This window comes from Lepidochelys kempii, chromosome 1 (assembly GCF_965140285.1).
Source record: "Lepidochelys kempii isolate rLepKem1 chromosome 1, rLepKem1.hap1, whole genome shotgun sequence".
NCBI lineage: Eukaryota > Metazoa > Chordata > Testudines > Cheloniidae > Lepidochelys > Lepidochelys kempii.
The window spans coordinates 141,400,280-141,420,955 of record NC_136380.1 but is presented as its reverse complement, the minus strand read 5'-3'; the positions used below and the strand labels follow the sequence as shown (position 1 = coordinate 141,420,955).

The window sequence follows — 20,676 nt, the reverse complement described above, 5'->3', positions numbered from 1 at the left end:
GGCCACGGGGCTCTGTGTGCTGCTCCTGCCCTGAGCACCGGCTTTGCACTCCCGTTGGCTGGGAACCGCAGTGAATGGGAGCTGGGGTGGTGGTGTCTGCAGCTGAGAGCAGTACGTTGAGCCTCCTGCCCCCCACCCCCACCCCCCGCCTAGGAGCCGGACCTGCTGCTGGCTGCTTCCGGGGCGCAGCATGGTGCCAGGACAGGCAGGGAGCCTGCCTTAGCCCTGCTATGCTGTTGACTGGGAGCCTCCTGAGGTAAGCCCGCGCCCCAACCACCTGCCCCAGCCCTGAAACCCTCCCTCAAACCCAGAGCCCCCTCCTGTACCCCAAACCCCTCAGCCCCAGCCCAGAGCCCGCCCCCCCCCAATACCCTGCCTCAACCACGGCCCCCTCCCGCACTCCAAATCCTTTGGCCCCACCTTCTAGCCTACACCCCAAACCCTTCATTCTCACCCCCACCGAAGAGCCTGCACCCCCACCCAAGAGCCCAAACCCTTCCCACACCCCATCCCCCTACCTAAACCTGCAGCCCTTTCCCGCACTCCGAATCCCTAATTTCTGGCCCCAGTTAGAGCGCTAACCCCCTTCTCCAGCCCAGTGAAAGTGAGTGGGTGGGGGACAGCGAGCTACCAAGGGAGGGGGAATGTAGTGAGGTGGGGGCGGGGTGTCAGGGAAGGGGCAGGGCTAGGGTGTTCAGTTTTGTGCGATTAGAAAGTTGGCAACCCTATCTGAAAGTGAGAACAGGCCTTCTCGTGGCACTGTTGTAACCGGTGTTGCAATATGAATTTTTAGTGCATCTGGCACGTAAATATATGTCCCTTCATGCTTTAACTACCGTTCCAGGGGACATGCGTCCATGCTGATGACAGGTTCTGCTCAATAACAATCCAAAACAGTGCAGACGATGCATGTTCATTTTCATTATCTGAGTCAGATGCCACTAATAGAAGGTTGATTTTCTTTTTTGGTGTTTGGGGTTCTGTAGTTTCCGCATCGGAGTGTTGCTCTTTTAAGACTTCTGAAAGCATGCACCACAGATCGTCCCTCTCAGATTTTGGAACTTGGCGCTTCAGATTCTTAAACTTTGGGTCAAGTGCTGTAGCTATCTTTAGAAATCTCATGTTGGTACCTTCTTTATGTTTTGTCAAATCTGCAGTGAAAGTGTTCTTAAAATGAACATGTGCTGAGTCGTCATCTGAGACTACTATAACATGAAATATACAGCATAATGTGGGTAAAACAGAGCAGGGGACATACTGTTCTCCCCCAAAGAGTTTAGTCTCAAATGTAACTAACGCTTTTTTTTTTTTTTTTTTTTGAATGAGCGTCATCAGCATGAAAGCATGTCCTCTGGAATGATGGCCAAAGCATGAAGGGGCATACAAATATTTAGCACATCTGGCACACAAATACCTTGCAATGCCGGCTACAGAAGTGCCATGCAAATGCCTGTTCTCACTTTCTGGTGATATTGTAAATAAGAAGAGGACAGCATTTTCTCCTGTAAATGTAAACAAACCTGTTTGTCTTAGCAATTGGCTGAACAAGAAGTAGGACTGAATGGTCTTGTAGGCACTGAAGTTTTACATTGTTTTGTTTTTGAGTGCAGTTACGTAACAAAAAAAATCTACATTTATAAGTTGCACTTTCATAACAGAGATTGCACTACAGTACTTGTATGAGGTGAATTGAAAAATACTAGTTCTTTTGTTTCATTTTTACAGTGCAAATATTTGTAATCATAAATAATATACACTTTGATTTAAATTACAACACAGAATACAATATATATGAACATGCAGAAAAAATCCAAAATATTTAATGTTTCAATTGGTATTCTATTGTTTAACAGTGCGATTAAAACTGCGGTTAATTGCAATTAATTTTTTTACTCACAGTTAATTTTTTTTGTTAATCACGTGAATTAACTGTGATTAATCAACAGCCCTAATGATATTCAGTAACCCCGCAGGGTTGTTGCTACCAAACAACCGCCATCAAAATTTGGACAAGACAGAACTGTTCCTTATCTTCAATCCACCTTGAAATTTTGATAAAACCACTTGCAATCTTATTCAATAATAATCTTAATGTTTGGGGCATTAAAACAGGTACCATCACAAGCAAGATTGCCCTGTTTGCAGATAACCTTTTAATTTACTTTCCCACTCACTGAAATATTTAAAACCTAAACTGCATTTGGGAGATATACAAGGCTCACAATCAAGTGAAGGAAGATTGAAATATATCATATGAGCCAACAGTACTTTCCAGTTCCTCCTTAGTATTAGAATCCAGATTAGGTGCTGATCATAAACATAAACCAAGATTTTTTTAACAACTTATTACACTTCAATTCTATACCAGTCCTGGATAAAATTCCTCATTGGAGAGAGATGAGGATATCCTATCTATGCCTAACTGTCAAGTAAGGTGCAGTCTTGTTCTTTCTAAGTATTTTTTCCCATCTGTCCTCTAATTATTTAAGAAACCACCAATAAAAGTTAATTTATTTGAATAAATAATAATAATAAAAATTTTGGCAGTAGCATTGCCGTTCATCTGAATATGTAATTCCTTGGCTTAACCAGGAACAAACCCCAAAGATGCTTTGTCTGTAGCCTGTTCCTTTGTCAAGGAATGCTACCTAAGTCGTCATATGAAAATCTCTAAATTCAGGTACAGATGAGTAATCCAGGATAAAGAAAACCATCTCGGAACCATTAACAGTTACCTTTGAGAACTCATGGAGGACATATTTATCATTTTTAAAAGGCCTTAATTCCTGGGCAATTCTTAAATAGTAATAACTCGTAATTTTGGGGCAATAATAACTACAAAGACCTGATTCTCGTTAACACTAAGCCCTGTTTGTATTTCTCTGGCATCCACTGGCATCAAAAGAGGTCTTAGTGTACATGAGAGATGGGCCCAAAATTATTACATATAATTTACTGTACTAAACAATAAAGCTTGATTCACATAACGATTGTGCCACCTCTGTGTAGTGTCTCGTACCTCTGTCAGGTAACTTGCACAAACACGTGGGACCACCCTGTGTTTCCAGATTTACTCTGAGTATTACATAGCATATACTAAAATTGTCACTCGGAAAATCCCCTTTACCCCATGATCTGTTTGCTATGTCTTTTCATAAGTGAACCAAAATACAAATATAAAACGGTTTGTGTATTTGGCTTTCCTTCTTACTAAACATAGAATTTGTCTACAGTGGAAATCAATATATCCCCTTCCATATCTGACTGGTTTAAGGATATTAAAAACATAGTCCCTCTCAAAAAATCCTATTTTCCTGCAAAAGGAAAGGAAACACACTTTAGTTGGGTCTGGAAGTACTTTACTAATACATGTGACATTCAATCACAGTAAACTGTATAACAAAGAAGATGGGCACAATTGTCTTCTCACAGTTTTCTGGTATATTTTTAAAAGCCTTTTACTATGGTTAATATATTGTCTTTAATTACTTATGAACAGTTGTTTGACTTGCAATCATTATGTATTTTTCCTCTCTGAATTAACTCTTCCACTCATCCCAATTATATGTAATATCTGCAGCTTGTTTATAACCATTTTTGTTATGTCCCTGTTAATTCCTGTAAAATGTGAAACTGCTTGAAGAGAAATATTTAAAACTTTTTTTAACTGAAGAGAATGGTCAGAATGTTTAATTTGCTGTTTCATTTAATTGTTTTTTAAATGCTTATTAGCTCAACTTTTCAGACACAACCAAATTCACCTCTAGAGTAACTGCTGAAATAATTATGTTAAACCAGGATAAATTTGGCCCAATATATTTCTTGTTTTTTAAATGCAAGTAAAATTAAGGGGAGGTGAAATGTGGTAGGTAAACAGGGACATTTGTAATTAGGAACACAAGTTGTATAATCATGAACAAACATAGATCATTTTAAGTGGTCAGTACTAGAGTTGGGTGTGCCATTTGCTACAAATAAGAATTTTGTTGAAAAAACAACTGTGAATCCCTATTAATAGAATTAGATACCAAAATTTACTGATCTGATTTATATTTATCTCCTTTAAGAACATTTTTAATATATTGAATACAGGTATTTCTTGTCAAAAAAATCTCAGGATCAGATGCTAGACAGCTTTATGCAATGAAGGTATTAAAAAAAGCCACACTGAAAGGTAAGTAATTAAAATAACCATTTATGGAAAGTGATATACATATGAACCAAACCTTAATCTTTGCAAACAAAAATATAAATATAGATACTGTTGAAAGAGTTAGTTCAGCAAAGATCTTTTATGTGCATGCTTAACTTAAATTCTAAACCATCAAATAGGACAAAAAGTACCATCTTCGTATTATAAACACAAAAGGATTAATAAATGAAAGCATCACATTTGTAGAATTTTTAATGAAAACCGTTCTTTCCATGATAGGTTCTGATCAACTTGTTTGTTGTCATCCTGTCAGAAACCCATGTTCACTAGATATGAAATTTCTAAATCTTTTACTACAAACTTAATTATAATGTAGTTCGGTAATCCTTCTTGAAGTAGTTAGTATTAAAATCCGTGTCCCTTACTGAAGCACTGCATAGACATAATAAATGTTTCATCAAGGTAGCTGTGCCACATCATTACTTCTGGTTAGTTGACTTGATCCTGGACATGTTAATAGATACTTATTAAATGGCATATTTCTGTTCTCCAAAATGCTGTGTAACTTTGTGGATAAAGTTTCTTGCCTTTTGGTGAGAAGTTTAAGAGATCAAATTACGTTTAGTTTGTGATGTTGAAAAATCCATTAATACCTCTTTTATTATAAAACTGAGTATTTTTGTACAACAAAACCCACCAACTTTATAAAAAGAAAAATTCAGGAATATAAATATATAAGGAGATTGTGCTTATATGTTTTGAAGAAAAGAGGAAGCTAATTGTATTTCCTCTTCCCTAATCACTCCCCATACACACATGCAGAGTGACCCCCTGGAAAAGGATAGGAGTCTTAACATTTTATAGTCTTCCAGATACCATATTTTGTATGATTGAATCTCTACTTGTCACAGATCCACAGGATAGAATACTCCTATTCGGAAACCTTTCCCTTCTTCAGGAGTCAATGCACCTCAGCAAGTATTTGCAGTGACACCAAGCAACCTTTTCAAAACAGAATAGGGTTCCATAGTGAAATGGAATATAGCATCAGGAAATCCTTAAGTTAAACATCAAGATATAGTTCATACTGGCCAATTCCAGGGCTCCCTTGAACCAGGCTGCTATAGGAACTATCTTGGTTTCCTGTCTCTGTCTCTTTGTCTTCATTCCAGGAGAGCGCTCTGTGTGTATCCCTGAGCCCAGTTCTTATCGCCTCCTGTCACCTCCCTCCATTGCCTTCCTCCTGAGTTCATATGTGCTCCACCCACCCAAGCTGGGAGCCTCTCATTGATATGTCAGTTGTTCAGTCCTTGGGGTTTCCCTTGTCTTTGTAGGGCCTTCCATTGATATGGGTTGGTCTCAGCCAGTAATAAATGATCCGTTCATATCACCCAAGAGAGTTACGTGACAAAATGCCTCCTGTTTCCTGCTCTTTACACTCACACATAGCAATACCAAGCACAGAGTGAAACTGAGGCACATATTGGAATCATAAATATATTACCAAAATTCCCACATTTGGTCCATTTGGTTCCATAGTTAAAGTTTGAGCTTAAAGTAGGAATTTAACTACTTCTTTTTAATGTATGAAGAATACAGCAAATCCTCTCCAAAAGTATAGGACTTGCTCCAAAATAGGAGGAATTTTCTAAGAATTTATAAGTAAATTCTCTAATTAGCTTGCTTTAAAATTATTTTTTAAATGGTTCCTTTTTTAAAAAAAAAAAAAAAATTAGGCGCCTATATCAGTGCATTTTTTTGGTCTTAAATATCTGTAATGAAATGACACGCTAAGGCACCTGAAAATCTTAACTCTATCCTGTGGACACCATGAGGAAGAAAAACAAAAAAATCTAATATTCCTAAAAATCAGAGTATCTTTTCTAACTGCAAGTACAGTCTCTCCTCAGCTATCCTGGGGGTAAACTGTCAGTTTTCTGTGGGAGCATTAACAAAAATTTGGTTAAAACAGTGGATTTTTGGTTTTTATCAAGAAGACTTCATATTGAATAGTTATATCACCAGTGGCCCAGATTTGGTGGTAGTATTTATCTGGTCCCAAAGAAGAGAAAATGCAAGAAAGAATTTGTTCTCCTTTTTGTCTTTGTTACTTTGTGTTACTAGGAGCAGGTTACCTTCATCCCAGACCCAAAGCATCTGAAACAATTTGTTTCCAGAAAAAATTTAGAATGGCATATAACTACCTTTTAAAGACAGTCTGTGACTGAGATATAAGTTGTTACAGATTTGCGCTCTTGGGTCTTAAGCTTCAAGTGCAAGACTTTCAGATGTCTTAGGCAAACCAAAGATGAAGAATTTTTGAGAATCCTAACACCCTGTCCAGTGCATTTCTCCCCTGCTTGTGCCTCAACTGATATTGCATTTTCAGCTATGGCTGTCAGAGGAGTTCTCAACTGACTGATCCTCCAAGAGTTTGGCCATTAAAATTGATGTATTTCAGTGTTTTTAAATGATCATATATATTTGTTTATTTTTGGAGGGGATTGGCCGTTCTTTTGTGGTGTACAAGATGCTTTGCCTCCAGCAGCTTTGTCCTATTCTTTACATCCTTTTTTAGACATTGGTTTCCTCCCATTAAAAATCACTTCAGTGATTTTGAGACTCCTGCCTGGTTGTGGCCCTGAGTGGGGTAGCAGGTTATATTCAAATGCTACATCACTGGGTCTTTTGGAACGTGAGTAATGAGTAATAGCCTTCTCTCCATCAGTAGAACAGATGTTATGTCAAAAGCAGGAATTTTGATGCAGCAGCAGCACTGCAAAAATCATCAGGAAAAGGATCCAGTAGATTCTAGAGTGTGTTTTAAGACACTAGAAAGCACTGCCTGTGAGTAATAGGCATCGGCTAAAGACACTGCATTGTCCTCTGGGAAGTGGGGGACTGCACATTGGGAGAGGTCTTGTAGATCTCTTTAGGAGTTAAGACTCGGGCCTTCATACATCTTGTAATTGCAGTGCCTCACAAGCATGAAGCATTGACACAGATGGGTCCTTGGCCTTCAGACATTGCCCAGAACTGACAGGAAAACCAAGATACTACATAAATGGGTTGCATTGATGTAATTAAACTGCCTTCTTAGATTGATTTAGTTAATCCAGTGCAATATTTGTATATAATCGAGACCTTTGATGCACCTTTAACCTTATGATTTAAAGTACCAATACAATAGTGTCTTCTGACCAAAGATGTTGCCTTGTTTTTTGCCTCTGCCAGCATCTGAGGCCTGGGGATTCCACGACCTAAAGGGCAAGGACTTGCTATAGAGGATGCCACAATACTCAAAACATTGTGCTTGAACCTTAAGACTCAAGAATCTGATTCTGTTACAACTTACGTCTTAGGACAAGCAGAGTTACATGTAAATAAATTATTCCCTTCTGTGAAATTAATCCATTTTGAATACTGATGACAACTCAGTAATAATTTGTTTTGAGATTTAATGTCCTCTGCATTTAAAAAAATGGTTGGTTTCCCTAAGACATTTTATATTGTTTCCATCTTGGTTTCTTTCAGTCAACTATTTTCTTAATCCAGAGTCAGAGGCATTAGTACCCTTTAAAGACTGCTTGCTAACTGTAGGCAGTTTACATGCTTTATCACCTCCTATCTATAGGAGAGAACCTTCAGGGAAATGCAACTACAGCAGCCAGAATGCATTGTTATAATGCATTTCAACCTTTTAGTGTTTGCAGTATATTCAGGAGTAAACTGATAGCCTAGATTGACATATGTGTTTTTAAGAGTCTCAATGGTGCCATAGCGTTGGATGGATATCCTTTGATTGTAGTTTGTAAAAATCCAAATAAAAAGATGATTTCTGTTCAGTTTATATCAGTTTAAAGCTACTTCTATCAATATAGTTTATTATTAAGCTGCTTATAAAATACACTTTGTACAGTAAACCTGCATTCACACCAGTGGGTTGTACCACTTTAACTCTGTTTCTAAACTGATATAGTTACAGTACAGAAAAGTGTGTAGATCAGAGTATAGTGCTGTTGGAGTTCTTGGTTACAGATTTTTAATTTTTTCCCCAGGTTTCAAGTAGCAACAACTTGAGACTTCAGCAAGTCCCAGTTTTTAGTGAGATTTTCAGGAAACAATGTATAGTGAAGTAGGTTCTCCACACAGTCTCACAAATTTGTCTCTGCATGGATGTTATTGAATGGCATAGTGTTGTAATAATTAAACTAAAAATATACAAGGAGAAGTAAATTAGGGAAATGTAAGGAATAGTCTGTTCTCGATATGAATTATAGTTTGTGTTCATGTTGTAGTTCGAGATCGTGTTCGGACAAAAATGGAACGTGACATCTTAGTGGAAGTTAATCATCCTTTTATTGTCAAGTTACACTATGGTGAGTTATAAAAGATGAAATCTTATTTGCATGTCACTGTGGTGACAACAATTCAAATATCTGTGCAAAGAATCAGAAATTAGAGTTGGTCATCTACACCCCAATCCTGCAAAAGTTTATTGCACAAACTTAGCTTTACATACTTTGAATAGTCGCCCTAAAATCAATTTTACAATTTTGAGTGCATAAAGTTAAGCACATGAGTAAGTCTTTGCAGAAACTGGGACTTTAGTCCATCCCTTTATAAGATGAACGTATGTCAATTTAATCTAGCTGGTATTTTTAAAAAAAAGATTTCAGTTTGTACACCTGTCTATCACACTTTTCTGTTTTTAAAATATTTTTCATCCCTGATTGTTCTATAAAGACTAACATGTACAAAAGTGCCTAGTCCCATTCCCGTCAAAGTCAGTAGAAATACACTTACTGATTTCAGTGGCAACTCAGTTATTTAGAGGAAGGAGTGAAAATGACTCTATTCAATATTCTGTTAACTATACGTAGTAAACTGCAAAAATAGAGAAAAATATATTTTCTGATCTTTCAGTTATAGCAATGCAAAGTTTTATTTGTAACAATAGTTGCTACAAAATGTTCAGACAGAAGTGATTTTTTTTGGTTCTTAAGTTGATAGTGCCCCTTTAATATCATTCCCTACAGTGTATTCTTCAGTGTTTTGTCAGTCCTGTTTCCATGTGATTACAGTACAATGTAATACATCTCTGTATTAGGTTGAATATCTCATAACACTTACTTACATGATGTACGTTAAATGTATTAGCATGCTCACTTAAATCTGACTTTTATTATCAATATTTGGAAAAGGAATGCTGACTAGCCAAGCTACATTTTCAGTGGCATAAAGTTTATTGGTGATCTGCCTTTATTTTTTTTCTTCTGACATAACACTGATTTGTTTAAAGGTAGAATTTATTTAATTCAAGTGACTAGGAGAGAGAAAGTCAGGTTGTTTTGGTAATGGGAACAATGGTAAATTCTGGTAAACATATTCTTCTGGTCATAGGTAAAAGTATGAATTAGCTACTTATTGAAATTGTTTTTAATGGGTCTTTTTCAGCTTTTCAAACAGAAGGAAAGCTATACCTTATTTTGGATTTTCTCAGGGGAGGAGACTTGTTTACACGCTTATCCAAAGAGGTAACATTAAACATATGGTTAATTGTGGTCTTCTACTGATCTGTGTCGGGGAGGTATATCAGGAGAATTTACCTTCATGTTCTTAATTATTAAAAATGTGGTTTTCTTTAAACAGATCTTAGAAATAAACATATATTTCTATCCATGCTCTTCAGGAGGTTTTTGGTTTTGTTTGTTTGTTTTAGCTTTGAAAGAGTGCTGTCATAAGAATGTTGTTAATTGGTTACTCCCAAGGTACACTTCAGCAATTAGATTTCCCATATTGCTCTTGTGCTTTCTCATATACCCCACCAACCTGTTTAAATAACTTGCCTCACAAAGTATACAGCGCTATAGAAATATGATTATACAGGGAGAATATCTATTGCAGTAGTTTGAGTGTATTTATTGACATCTATATTTATGCTAAATGGATCTGTATTATTATTAGCCTCCCTCCCAAAAGTGCTGTGCATTTTATAAACTTTAGGTGAGCAAGATTCGTAATCCTTATCCTAAGCTTTTAAAAAAAAACAAAAAAAACAAAAAAACCACACACACACACACACACACACACACACACACATTTTTAGCCCTTATGGTCATGAAGATAACTTTCCAAACATGAGCCAAATGTAACTGATGCAGTGATGTCTGTCTGACTACACTGTGATCAAGAGGTGTGATTGTAGCTTGTATAGGTAACCTTCAACAATGCAACTTCAACCCTGATGAAGCTTGGAAAGCCAAATGGAGTTCACAGGAAGTCACAAATAAACACCTTGTGAAAGATCCACCACAGAAGATCACTGGCTTTGATCTCCCATGAAGCTCATGGGCAACCCTAAATCATATTTGCGCAAACCATGGTAGATGCGGATACTTGCTGCACAAATGGAAAATTAAAGATCTCCAGTGTGCAGCTGTGTTCACCCAGAACACCATGGAACATATAACAACTTGATGCCCAATTCACAAATACAAAGGAGGCATCACAGCAGTACACTCTACTACTCCAGACTCAATTATCTGGCTTAACCATCTGAATGTAAAATTATAATTATTGATCTACATTTACATCAGCCATATGAAGAAGAAGAATGTAGCTTGATCTAGCTAGATCATAGCTAGATGATTCTTCTTCATATGGCTGATGTAAATGTAGATCAACAGTCTATCAACAACCATGCCCAGTATCCTGTACTCAGGAGGCTAGCCCTTGCTGCTACCCATGCTGCCACAGCTACACAGCTGTTGCCAATCGTGTGCAGAAACATTGTTGTTATATTTATACCACAATCCCTAATCATGTTTCATGTCTTTCTGGTGGCCAACAGTCCCAATTTTACCTCCCATCTGCCAAACACTTCATCTTTTCTGAAAGAGTCTAAAACTGTGATTCTCAACCAGAGGTCCGGGGCCCCCTGGGGGGCTGTGAGCAGGTTTCAGGGGGTCCGCCAAGCAGTACCAGTGTTAAACTTGCTGGGGCCCTGGGCAGAAAGCTGAAGTCCCACTGCCGGGGGCCCTGAGCCCTGCCACTTAGGGCTGAAGCAGAAGCCTGAGGAACTTAGCTTCGCAGTGTCCCCTTTGGCATGGGGCCCAGTAGTGTAGCTAGGGAGGGAGCGGGGCAGCGGCCGCTCCCCCACCGAGCAGAAGTGGCACCTTTTTCATTCTTTGGCACCTTTTTAAATTTTTACTCACCCAGCGGCGCTCCGGGTCTTCTGTGGTGGGTCGGGGGAGTGGGGATATAAAAAGGTGCCACCCCCTGGTACTCATCCGGTGGCACTCCGGGTCTTCAGCAGCACTTCGGCGTCAGGTCCTGCACTCGCTCCGGTCTTGGGCACTGAAGGACCACCACCACAATGCCGCTGAAGACCGGAGCGAGTGCAGGACCTGACGCCGAAGTGCTGCTGAAGACCTCGAGTGCCGCCGGGTGAGTACCAGGGGTGGCACCTTCTTTTTTTTAATCTCCACTCTCCCTGTTTTTTCCACCTCGTTATGCCACTAATGGGGCCCTGGGCAGTTGTCCTGCTTGCTACCCCCTAACTCTGGCCCTGGCGCTTACATGCAGAAAACCAGTTACCTTGGCACAGGTGGGCCATGGAATTTTCATAGCATGTTTGGGGGGGCCTCAGAAAAAAAGGTCGAGAGCCCCGGTCTACAATACAGTTCCTGCAAGCTACTTTAGGTTCAGCTTGTTCCACTTACTTGGGCCCTTGGCTATAATTGAAAACTTTGAGCATCTGTCCTCAATTTACATGCTCCTTGCTGGCATCTCAGTATATCACCTTCCTGCTAGTGGCTTTTCCAACTTCAGCCACTCCACATATACAGAAATTCTAAGGGTCTTGGTTAATGTTTTCACCAGTATGGGAGCTGGCCCTATTTGGGATTTAAATCTGTTTCCCACAAATGTGTTGTGTGTCAAGTGGATCAAGTTGTTCATTGAGATTCCCAGAGAGACTTAAGGCTCATTACTGTAAGTTATTGGTGTATTTGCCTAATCTAATCTGTAGTACTGCTGCATGACATTTTACTCATGCTTTCATACAGCATTGTTCTTTTGATTTGCCATCTACTGGGGAGTAGTTCTGCAATTATGTTTTATTAGATCTCAGTTTCCTTCTTGGGGATTGTATTGACTGTTGTTTTTCTCTAGCTATTCGCACTAATGGACGTTTATCTCAAAAGTCACTCACTAGTAACAGTTCTTTGAGTATACTGCCTCTTCATATTTACACTTCTTGCTTGCCATCCCTCTTGTTTAGAATGTCTCTCTCTCCTTGTCTCGAGTTTAGTGCATTTATACCTCTAAAGCCCTGTTATAGTCTTGGGCCCAAATGTTCAGATCCACAAGGGGGCACGCACACTGCCTCACTTTCTTTTACAGGGTTTCCAAATCTCTGTGATGCCAGCATAATACATGTTCAAGTGATGATCTGTGTTGTTTTCCACTAAGGGTTATATGCATGTGCCGTACAGCCAGAGTTGGAGAATTTGTAACTACTAGTGGTTTTTTTTGGTCCACACATGTCACCTTGCTCTATCTCATGGTTTCATCCAAGATAATAAAATGTAGGGCAGACCGACTGAACCCTCAGTTCCTTCTCACCACCAAATGGTCTGAGTCGGAACTGCTAGTGTCCTCTCGTCCTTCTCTGACGCGCTGGGGGTGAGTGGGGGGAACTGTGTTTAGAATTGTACTTAGTTTTTTCAGTAGTTTTAGTCTTAATGCCAGTTTTTAGGAATTAAGAGACTGTGGGGACTGTTTCTCTGATTCCCACACCTCAGCACCCAAACTTGGGTACTGGATTATGCTGAAAACACCAGTGTTCAAGATCTGTGCCTCCTGCCCATGTTCATTCTCGGTCATGATGAGAACCAATGCTGCCTGTACTGCTTGGAAGAAGCTCACATTTCATCCAGGTTCAGTATGTGCCTCTCCTTCACAAGCTGAGCTCAGAAAGACTGGGCTCTCTGCTTCAAGAAGCACCTCATGGAGGTTGCCATGAAGCCACAGTTGGATACAGCCAAGAAACCACCCTCTTCACATCAACCTGAGAAACCCAGGAGCATGTCTCCGACCTCAGAGATTGAGTCCAGTACCACCAGTACTCCCCATGCCGGGGTCTAGTCATGAGGCAAGGAAGCATGCCTAAGCATGGCAGTAAGTCTTCCTCCAGGCCCAAGAAGCATGATGCAATGAGTTCCAGCCACAGAGAAGCAGTGCGTTCCAAGACTCTCAGGCACAAGAAGTCACACAAATCTTTGGATCTGCTGGTTCCATCCACCAAGTCATTCACGACTTCCAAGTCAGCACCCCTTAAGTCAAGGGGACTGTTGGTCCCAAAGCAGTCATCCATTCTCCCTCCACTTCTGACTGCAGAGTGTGGGCCACTGACACCAGGGAGGTTGAAGTCGCACCTGGACCCCATGAACGTCTTGCTTTGGGTGAAGGAAGGTCTGCACAGCTTCCTCTACAGTCAGCACCTAGGGAAGTATGCTCTTCTACCCCAGACCTACCTCACTTGAGTCTTGCTTCTTCAACTTGTTTGAACTGTCTGGCACACCCCAGACACTTGTGCACCCACTCCCAAGGGGGCAGAGAAGAGGTATTGCATTCCAGCTAAGGAGTCTGAGTTTCTGTTCTCTCACACACACTGTGAATCACTTAATTCTCTAGTGATACAAACAGCAACAGCGTGAGTCAGGTAGCAGCACCCTTGCTTCACCCCAGCAGACAAGGAGGGCAAACAACCAAATCTTCTGGGGCACAAGGTCTTCTTGTCTGGTAGCCTTCAATTTCAAATTTCCAATTAGCAGGCGCTTTTAGCTAAATATGACTTTCTCAACTATGGCAAGTTGGCAGACTTTGCAGACAAGCTTTCTCAGCAGGACTGTGCCCACTTCCAGGCTATCTTGGAGAAGTTGGTCATGAGGACTTAGCATCTGCTTCTTCCACGATGGACTGGAGCAGCTTCTCACACAATGACCATGGGGATCTCATGAGGAGGGAATCATGGGTGTATTCATCTGGTTTTCCCAGGGAAGTTCATAATGCTATAGAGGAACTTCCTTTCGATGAGTTACATGTCTTCAATCAGAAGACCAACGATTCCCTCCACTCCCTCAAGGATTCCAAAGTCACTCTATGATCCGTAGGCATCTACATGCCAGCACCCAAGTGGAAGTTCTTCCGTCCACCACCTGCACAGTGGTTCAGAGTTCCTCAGTTCTTCCATCAACAGCCCTACAAACCTCCTCACCAGCAGCAGAAGACTCAAAGATCCCATCTTCAGGTCCATTGTCACAGTTTTCAACATCACATGCATCACAAACGATTATTTCTGTTTCAGAGTAACAGCCATGTTAGTCTGTATTTGCAAAAAGAAAAGGAGTACTTGTGGCACCTTAGAGACTAACCAGTTTATTTGAGCATAAGCTTTCGTGAGCTACAGCTCACTTCATCGGATGCATACTGTGGAAAGTGTAGAAGATCTTTTTATATACACACACACAGCATGAAAAAATACCTCCTCCCACCCCATTCTCCTGCTGCTAATAGCTTATCTAAAATGACCACTCTCCTTACAATGTGTGTGATGATCAAGGTGGGCCATTTCCAGCACAAATCCAGGGTTTAACAAGAACGTCTGGGGGGGGGTAGGAAAAAACAAGGGGAAATAGGTTACCTTGCATAATGACTTAGCCACTCCCAGTCTCTATTCAAGCCTAAGTTAATTGTATCAAATTTGCAAATGAATTCCAATTCAACAGTTTCTCGCTGGAGTCTGGATTTGAAGTTTTTTTGTTGTACTATCACAACTTTCATGTCTGTAATCGCGTGACCAAAGAGATTGAAGTGTTCTCCGACTGGTTTATGAATGTTATAATTCTTGACATCTGATTTGTGTCCATTTATTCTTTTACGTAGAGACTGTCCAGTTTGACCAATGTACATGGCAGAGGGGCATTGCTGGCACACGATGGCATATATCACATTGGTGGATGTGCAGGTGAATGAGCCTCTGATAGTGTGGCTGATGTTGTTAGGCCCTGTGATGGTGTCCCCCTGAATAGATATGTGGGCACAGTTGGCAACGGGCTTTGTTGCAAGGATAGGTTCCTGGGTTAGTGGTTCTGTTGTGTGGTATGTGGTTGCTGGTGAGTATTTGCTTCAGGTTGGGGGGCTGTCTGTAGGCAAGGACTGGCCTGTCTCCCAAGATTTGTGAGAGTGTTGGGTCATCCTTCAGGATAGGTTGTAGATCCTTAATAATGCGTTGGAGGGGTTTTAGCTGGGGGCTGAAAGTGATGGCTAGTGGCGTTCTGTTATTTTCTTTGTTAGGCCTGTCCTGTAGTAGGTGACTTCTGGGAACTCTTCTGGCTCTATCAATCTGTTTCTTCACTTCCGCAGGTGGGTATTGTAGTTGTAAGAATGCTTGACAGAGCTCTTGTAGGTGTTTGTCTCTGTCTGAGGGGTTGGAGCAAATGCGGTTGCATCGCAGAGCTTGGCTGTAGACGATGGATCGTGTGGTGTGGTCAGGGTGAAAGCTGGAGGCATGTAGGTAGGAATAGCGGTCAGTAGGTTTCTGGTATAGGGTGGTGGTTATGTGACCATTGTTTATTAGCACTGTAGTGTCCAGGAAGTGGATCTCTTGTGTGGACTGGACCAGGCTGAGGTTGATGGTGGGATGGAAATTGTTGAAACCATGGTGGAATTCCTCAAAGGCTTCTTTTCCCTGGGTCCAGATGATGAAGATGTCATCAATATAGCGCAAGTAGAGTAGGGGCGTTAGGGGACGAGAGCTGAGGAAGCGTTGTTTTAAGTCAGCTATAAAAACGTTGGCATACTGTGGGGCCATGCGGGTTCCCATAGCAGTGCCGCTGATCTGAAGGTATACCTTGTCCCCAAATGTAAAATAGTTATGGGTAAGGACAAAGTCACAAAGTTCAGCCACCAGGTTAGCTGTGACATTGAGTTCCCTCAACCCACCCAGCAATATTGTTAACCTAACAGCCAAGTGGAGTGATATAACCCATTCCTCTGACCTATCAGGGCGCAGGATTTTAGTCCATTTATTTCCTGATACCCAAGAAGAAGGGATGATGGAGACCAGTCTTTGACCTCCGTCATCTGAGTCGGTTCATACGCAAACAGAAGTTTCGTATGGTCACCTTAGCAGCCATCATCCCTTCACTAGAAAAAGGCATGTAGTTTACAGCTCTTGATATGCAGGACACCTGTTTTCACGTAGACATCCATCCAACCCACAGAAGGTTCTTAAAGTTTACAGTTGGCCTTCAGCTCTTCGAATAGAGGGTCTTATTGTTTGGATAAACCACTGCTCCATGGGTCTTTACCAAGGTTTTCTCTGTAGTAGCGGCCCACCTGAGGCATTAGGGGTCATTATATTCCCATATCTCAACAACTGGCTCTTAGCAGCATGATCCAGGGGGAAGGCTTGATCCTTGACCTCCATGCTGCTCATACTCCTCTTCTCCCAGGGGGTGAGTGTAAACATAGAAAAATCTACTTTAGACTCCTAGAATTCGTTTGGGCATTCATCTATGAAATTTCTGCACGTGCCTATCTACCAAGGGACTGACTGCCACAGTGGTCACCAGTCCTCCTGTCCCAGTCAGGATTTGCCTTTTCCTTTTGAGCCACATGGCAACCTGCATGTACATTACCGCCTTTGGTCATCAGCACCAGCGATGGCTCCAGAATGTCTGTTCTCTCACACAACAAACCATAGACCTCCAGCTGACAGTTCTCTCCAATGGGATACTGGGAGGAAGCACGAGCAGGAGAGCGCGAGAGGGGCGGGCTCCTGCCTCATACTAAGAAAGCAGGACAAACAGCAAGTTATCTCAAGTGCCTATATACAAATGCAAGAAGCCTGGGAAACAAGCAGGGAGAACTGGAAGTCCTGGCACAGTCAAGGAATTATGATGTGATTGGAATAACAGAGACTTGGTGGGATGACTCACATGACGAGTACTGTCATGGATGGATATAAACTGTTCAGGAAGGACAGGCAGGGCAGAAAAGGTGGGGGAGTTGCATTGTATGTAAGAGAGCAGTATGACTGCTCAGAGCTCCGGTATGAAACTGCAGAAAAATCTGCGTGTCTCCGGATTAAGTTTAGAAGTGTGAGCAACAAGGGTGAAGTTGTGGTGGGAGTCTGCTATAGACTACAGGACGAGAAGTATGAGGTGGACGAGGCTTTCTTCTGGAAACTAATGGAAGTTACTAGATCGCAGGCCCTGGTTCTTATGGGAGACTTCAGACACCCTGATATCTGCTGGGAGAGCAATACAGCGATGCACAGACAATCCAGGAAGTTTTTGCAAAGGGTAGGGGACAATTTCCTGGTGCAAGTGCTGGAGGAACCAACTCGGGGCAGAGCTCTTCTTGACCTGCTGCTCACAAACCGGGAAGAATTAGTAGGGGAAGCTAAAGTGGATGGGAACTGGGAGGCAGTGACCATGAGATGGTCAAGTTCAGGATCCTGACACAAGGAAGAAAGGAAAGCAGCAGAATATGGACCCTGGACTTCAGAAAAACAGACTTTGACAACCTCAGGGAACTGATGGGCAGGATCCCCTGGGAGAATAACATGAGGGGGAAAGGAGTCCAGGAGAGCTGGCTGTATTTTAAAGAATCCTTATTAAAGTTACAGGGACAAACCATCCCGATGTGTAGAAAGAATAGTAAATATGGCAGGTGACCAGTCTGGCGTAACAGTGAAATTCTTGCTGATCTTAAACACAAAAAAGGAGGTTACAAGAAGTGGAAGATTGCACAAATGACCAGGGAAGAGTATAAAAATATTTCTTGGGCATGCAGGAGTGAAATCAGGAAGGCCAAATCACACCTGGAGTTGCAGCTAGCAAGAGATGTTAAGAGTATCAAGAAGGGTTTCTTCAGCTATGTTAGCAACAACAAGAAGGTCAAGGAAAGTGTGGGCCCCTTACTGAAGGAGGGAGGCAACCTAGTGACAGAGGATGTGGAAAAAGCTAATGTACTCAATGCTTTTTTTGCCTCTGTCTTAACAAACAAGGTCAACTCCCAGACTGCTGGACTGGGCAGCCCAGCATGGGGAGAAGGTGACCAGCCCTCTGTGAAGAAAGAAGTGGTTCGGGACTATTTAGAAAAGCTGGATGAGCACAAGTCCATGGGGCTGGATGCGCTGCATCTGAGAATGCTAAAGGAGTTGGCGGATGTGATTGCAGAGCCATTGGCCATTATCTTTGAAAACTCATGGTGATTGGGGGAGGTCCCGGATGACTGGAAAAAGGCTAATGTAGTGCCCATCTTTAAAAAAGGGAAGAAGGATGATCCTGGGAACTACAGGCCAGTCAGCCTCACCTCAGTCCCTGGAAAAATCATGGAGAAGGTCCTCAAGGAATCAATTCTGAAGCACTTAGAGGAGAGGAAAGTGATCAGGAGCAGTCAGCATGGATTCACCAAGGGCAAGTCATGCCTGACTAATCTAATTGCCTTCTATGACAAGATAACTGTCTCTGTGGATGAGTGAAAAGCAGTGGACGTGTTGTTCCTTGACTTCAGCAAAGTTTTTGAGACGGTCTCTCACAGTATTCTTGCCTGCAAGTTAAAGAAGTATGGGCTGGATGAATGGACTATAAGGTGGATAGAAAGCTGGCTAGATTGTCGGGCTCAACGGATCAATGGCTCCATGTCTAGTTGGCAGCTGGTATCAAGCGGAGTGCCCCAAGGGTCGGTCCTGGGGCCCGTTTTGTTCAATATCTTCATAAATGATCTGGAGGATGGTGTGGATTGCACCCTCAGCAAGTTTGCAGATGACACTAAACTGGGAGGAGAGGTAGATACACTGGAGGGTAGGGATTGGATACAGAGGGCCCTAGACAAATTAGAGGATTGAGCCAAAAGAAATCTGATGAGGTTCAACAAGGACAAGTGCAGAGTCCTGCATTTAGGACGGAAGAATCCCATGCACCGCTACAGACTAGGGACCAAATGGCTCGGTAGTAGTTCTGTAGAAAAGGATCTAGGGGTTACAGCAGACAAGAAGCTGGATATGAGTCAACAGTGTGCCCTTTTGCCAAGAAGGCCAATGGCATTTTGGAATGTATAAGTAGGGGCATTGCCAGCAGATCGAGGGACGTGATTGTTCCCCTCTATTCGACGTTGGTGAGGCCTCATCTGGAGTACTGTGTCCAATTTTGGGCCCCACTCTACAAGAAGGATGTGGATAAATTGGAAAGAGTCCAGCGGAGGGCAACAAAAATGATTAGGGGACTGGAACACATGAGTTATGAGGAGAGGCTGAGGGAACTGGGATTGTTTAGCCTGCAGAAGAGAAGAATGAGGGGGGATTTGGTAGCTGCTTTCAGCTACCTGAAAGGGGTTTTCAAAAAGGATGGATCTAGACCGTTCTCAGTGGTAGCAGATGACAGAACGAGGAGTAACGGTCTCAAGTTGCAGTGGGGGAGGTTTAGGTTGGATATTAGGAAAAACTTTTTCACTAGGAGAGTGGTGAAACACTGGAATGCGTTACCTAGGGAGGTGGTGGAATCTCCTTCCTTAGAAGTTTTTAAGGTCAGGCTTGACAAAACCCTGTCTGGGATGATTTAGTTGGGGATTGGTCCTGCTTTGAGCAGGGGGTTGGACTAGATGACCTCCTGAGGTCCCTTCCAACCCTGATATTCTATGATTCTATGTACTCTCCTCCCTCTAATGGTGGACAGATCTGGGTTAGGTCTGCACTTGGGTAGTCTTCCATTTTCCATGGATACGACAATCATCACAGATGCATCACTTGCCAGATGGGCGCCCACATGGGCGAGCACATGACACAGGGACTTGGACCAGTTGGGAATCCAAAATGCACATCAACATTCTGGAGCTTTGAGCAGTACGGCGGGCATGTCGCTCATTTCTCCCATCGTGTTCTGATTATGTCAGACAACACTAAACAATTTATTACATCAACAGACAGGGAGTATGCAGTCATCGACACTTCATGTAGAAGTGCTCCAGGTGTGGGACTGGTGCAGTGCCCACAAGGATCCTGTTGTTGGCAGCCTGTCTTCCAGGGCCTCAAAATGTGTTTGCAGATTCTTTCAGCAGGAAATTCATGACCAACAACGAATGGGAACACCACACCATAGCCAGTGACTTTTTCAACCTACAGGGGACTCCAATCAGGGATCTGTTTGCCACCTACAGCAACAGCAAATGCATCACATACTGCTCCAGAAGGGGTCCCTTGTAACCCGCTGATCAGACCAGATCAGTTACACCTTTCCCCCACTACCACTGGTGCCGCGTGTCCTCCACAAGATCCAGTAGGAAAGTGTCATGGTTATTCTGATAACCCCATTCTGGCCTTGCCAGTTCTGGTTTCCCCACTTCTCTGCATGTCAGTGAATCCCCCACTTCTGCTGCTAGCTTTCCCAGAAGTGCTCATGCAACATTGCAGCAGGATCAGGCATCCCCGTACGCAAACACTTCACCTCCCG

The 20,676-nt window shown here is 42.2% G+C and overlaps 1 protein-coding gene across 7 annotated transcripts in view; it reads left to right on the top strand.

The window, feature by feature from the left end:
- RPS6KA3 (ribosomal protein S6 kinase A3) overlaps nt 1–20,676 on the top strand; it is a 124,888-nt gene that overhangs the window by 35,476 nt on the left and 68,736 nt on the right. For 4 of the 7 annotated variants that reach the window (XM_073357159.2, XM_073357129.2, XM_073357119.2 and 1 more), the window contains 3 exons: nt 4,093–4,174; nt 8,452–8,532; nt 9,611–9,690. In XM_073357159.2, coding sequence (XP_073213260.1) covers nt 4,093–4,174; nt 8,452–8,532; nt 9,611–9,690 — 243 coding nt within the window. The other 3 variants (XM_073357168.2, XM_073357178.2, XM_073357139.2) reach the window with 3 other exon arrangements.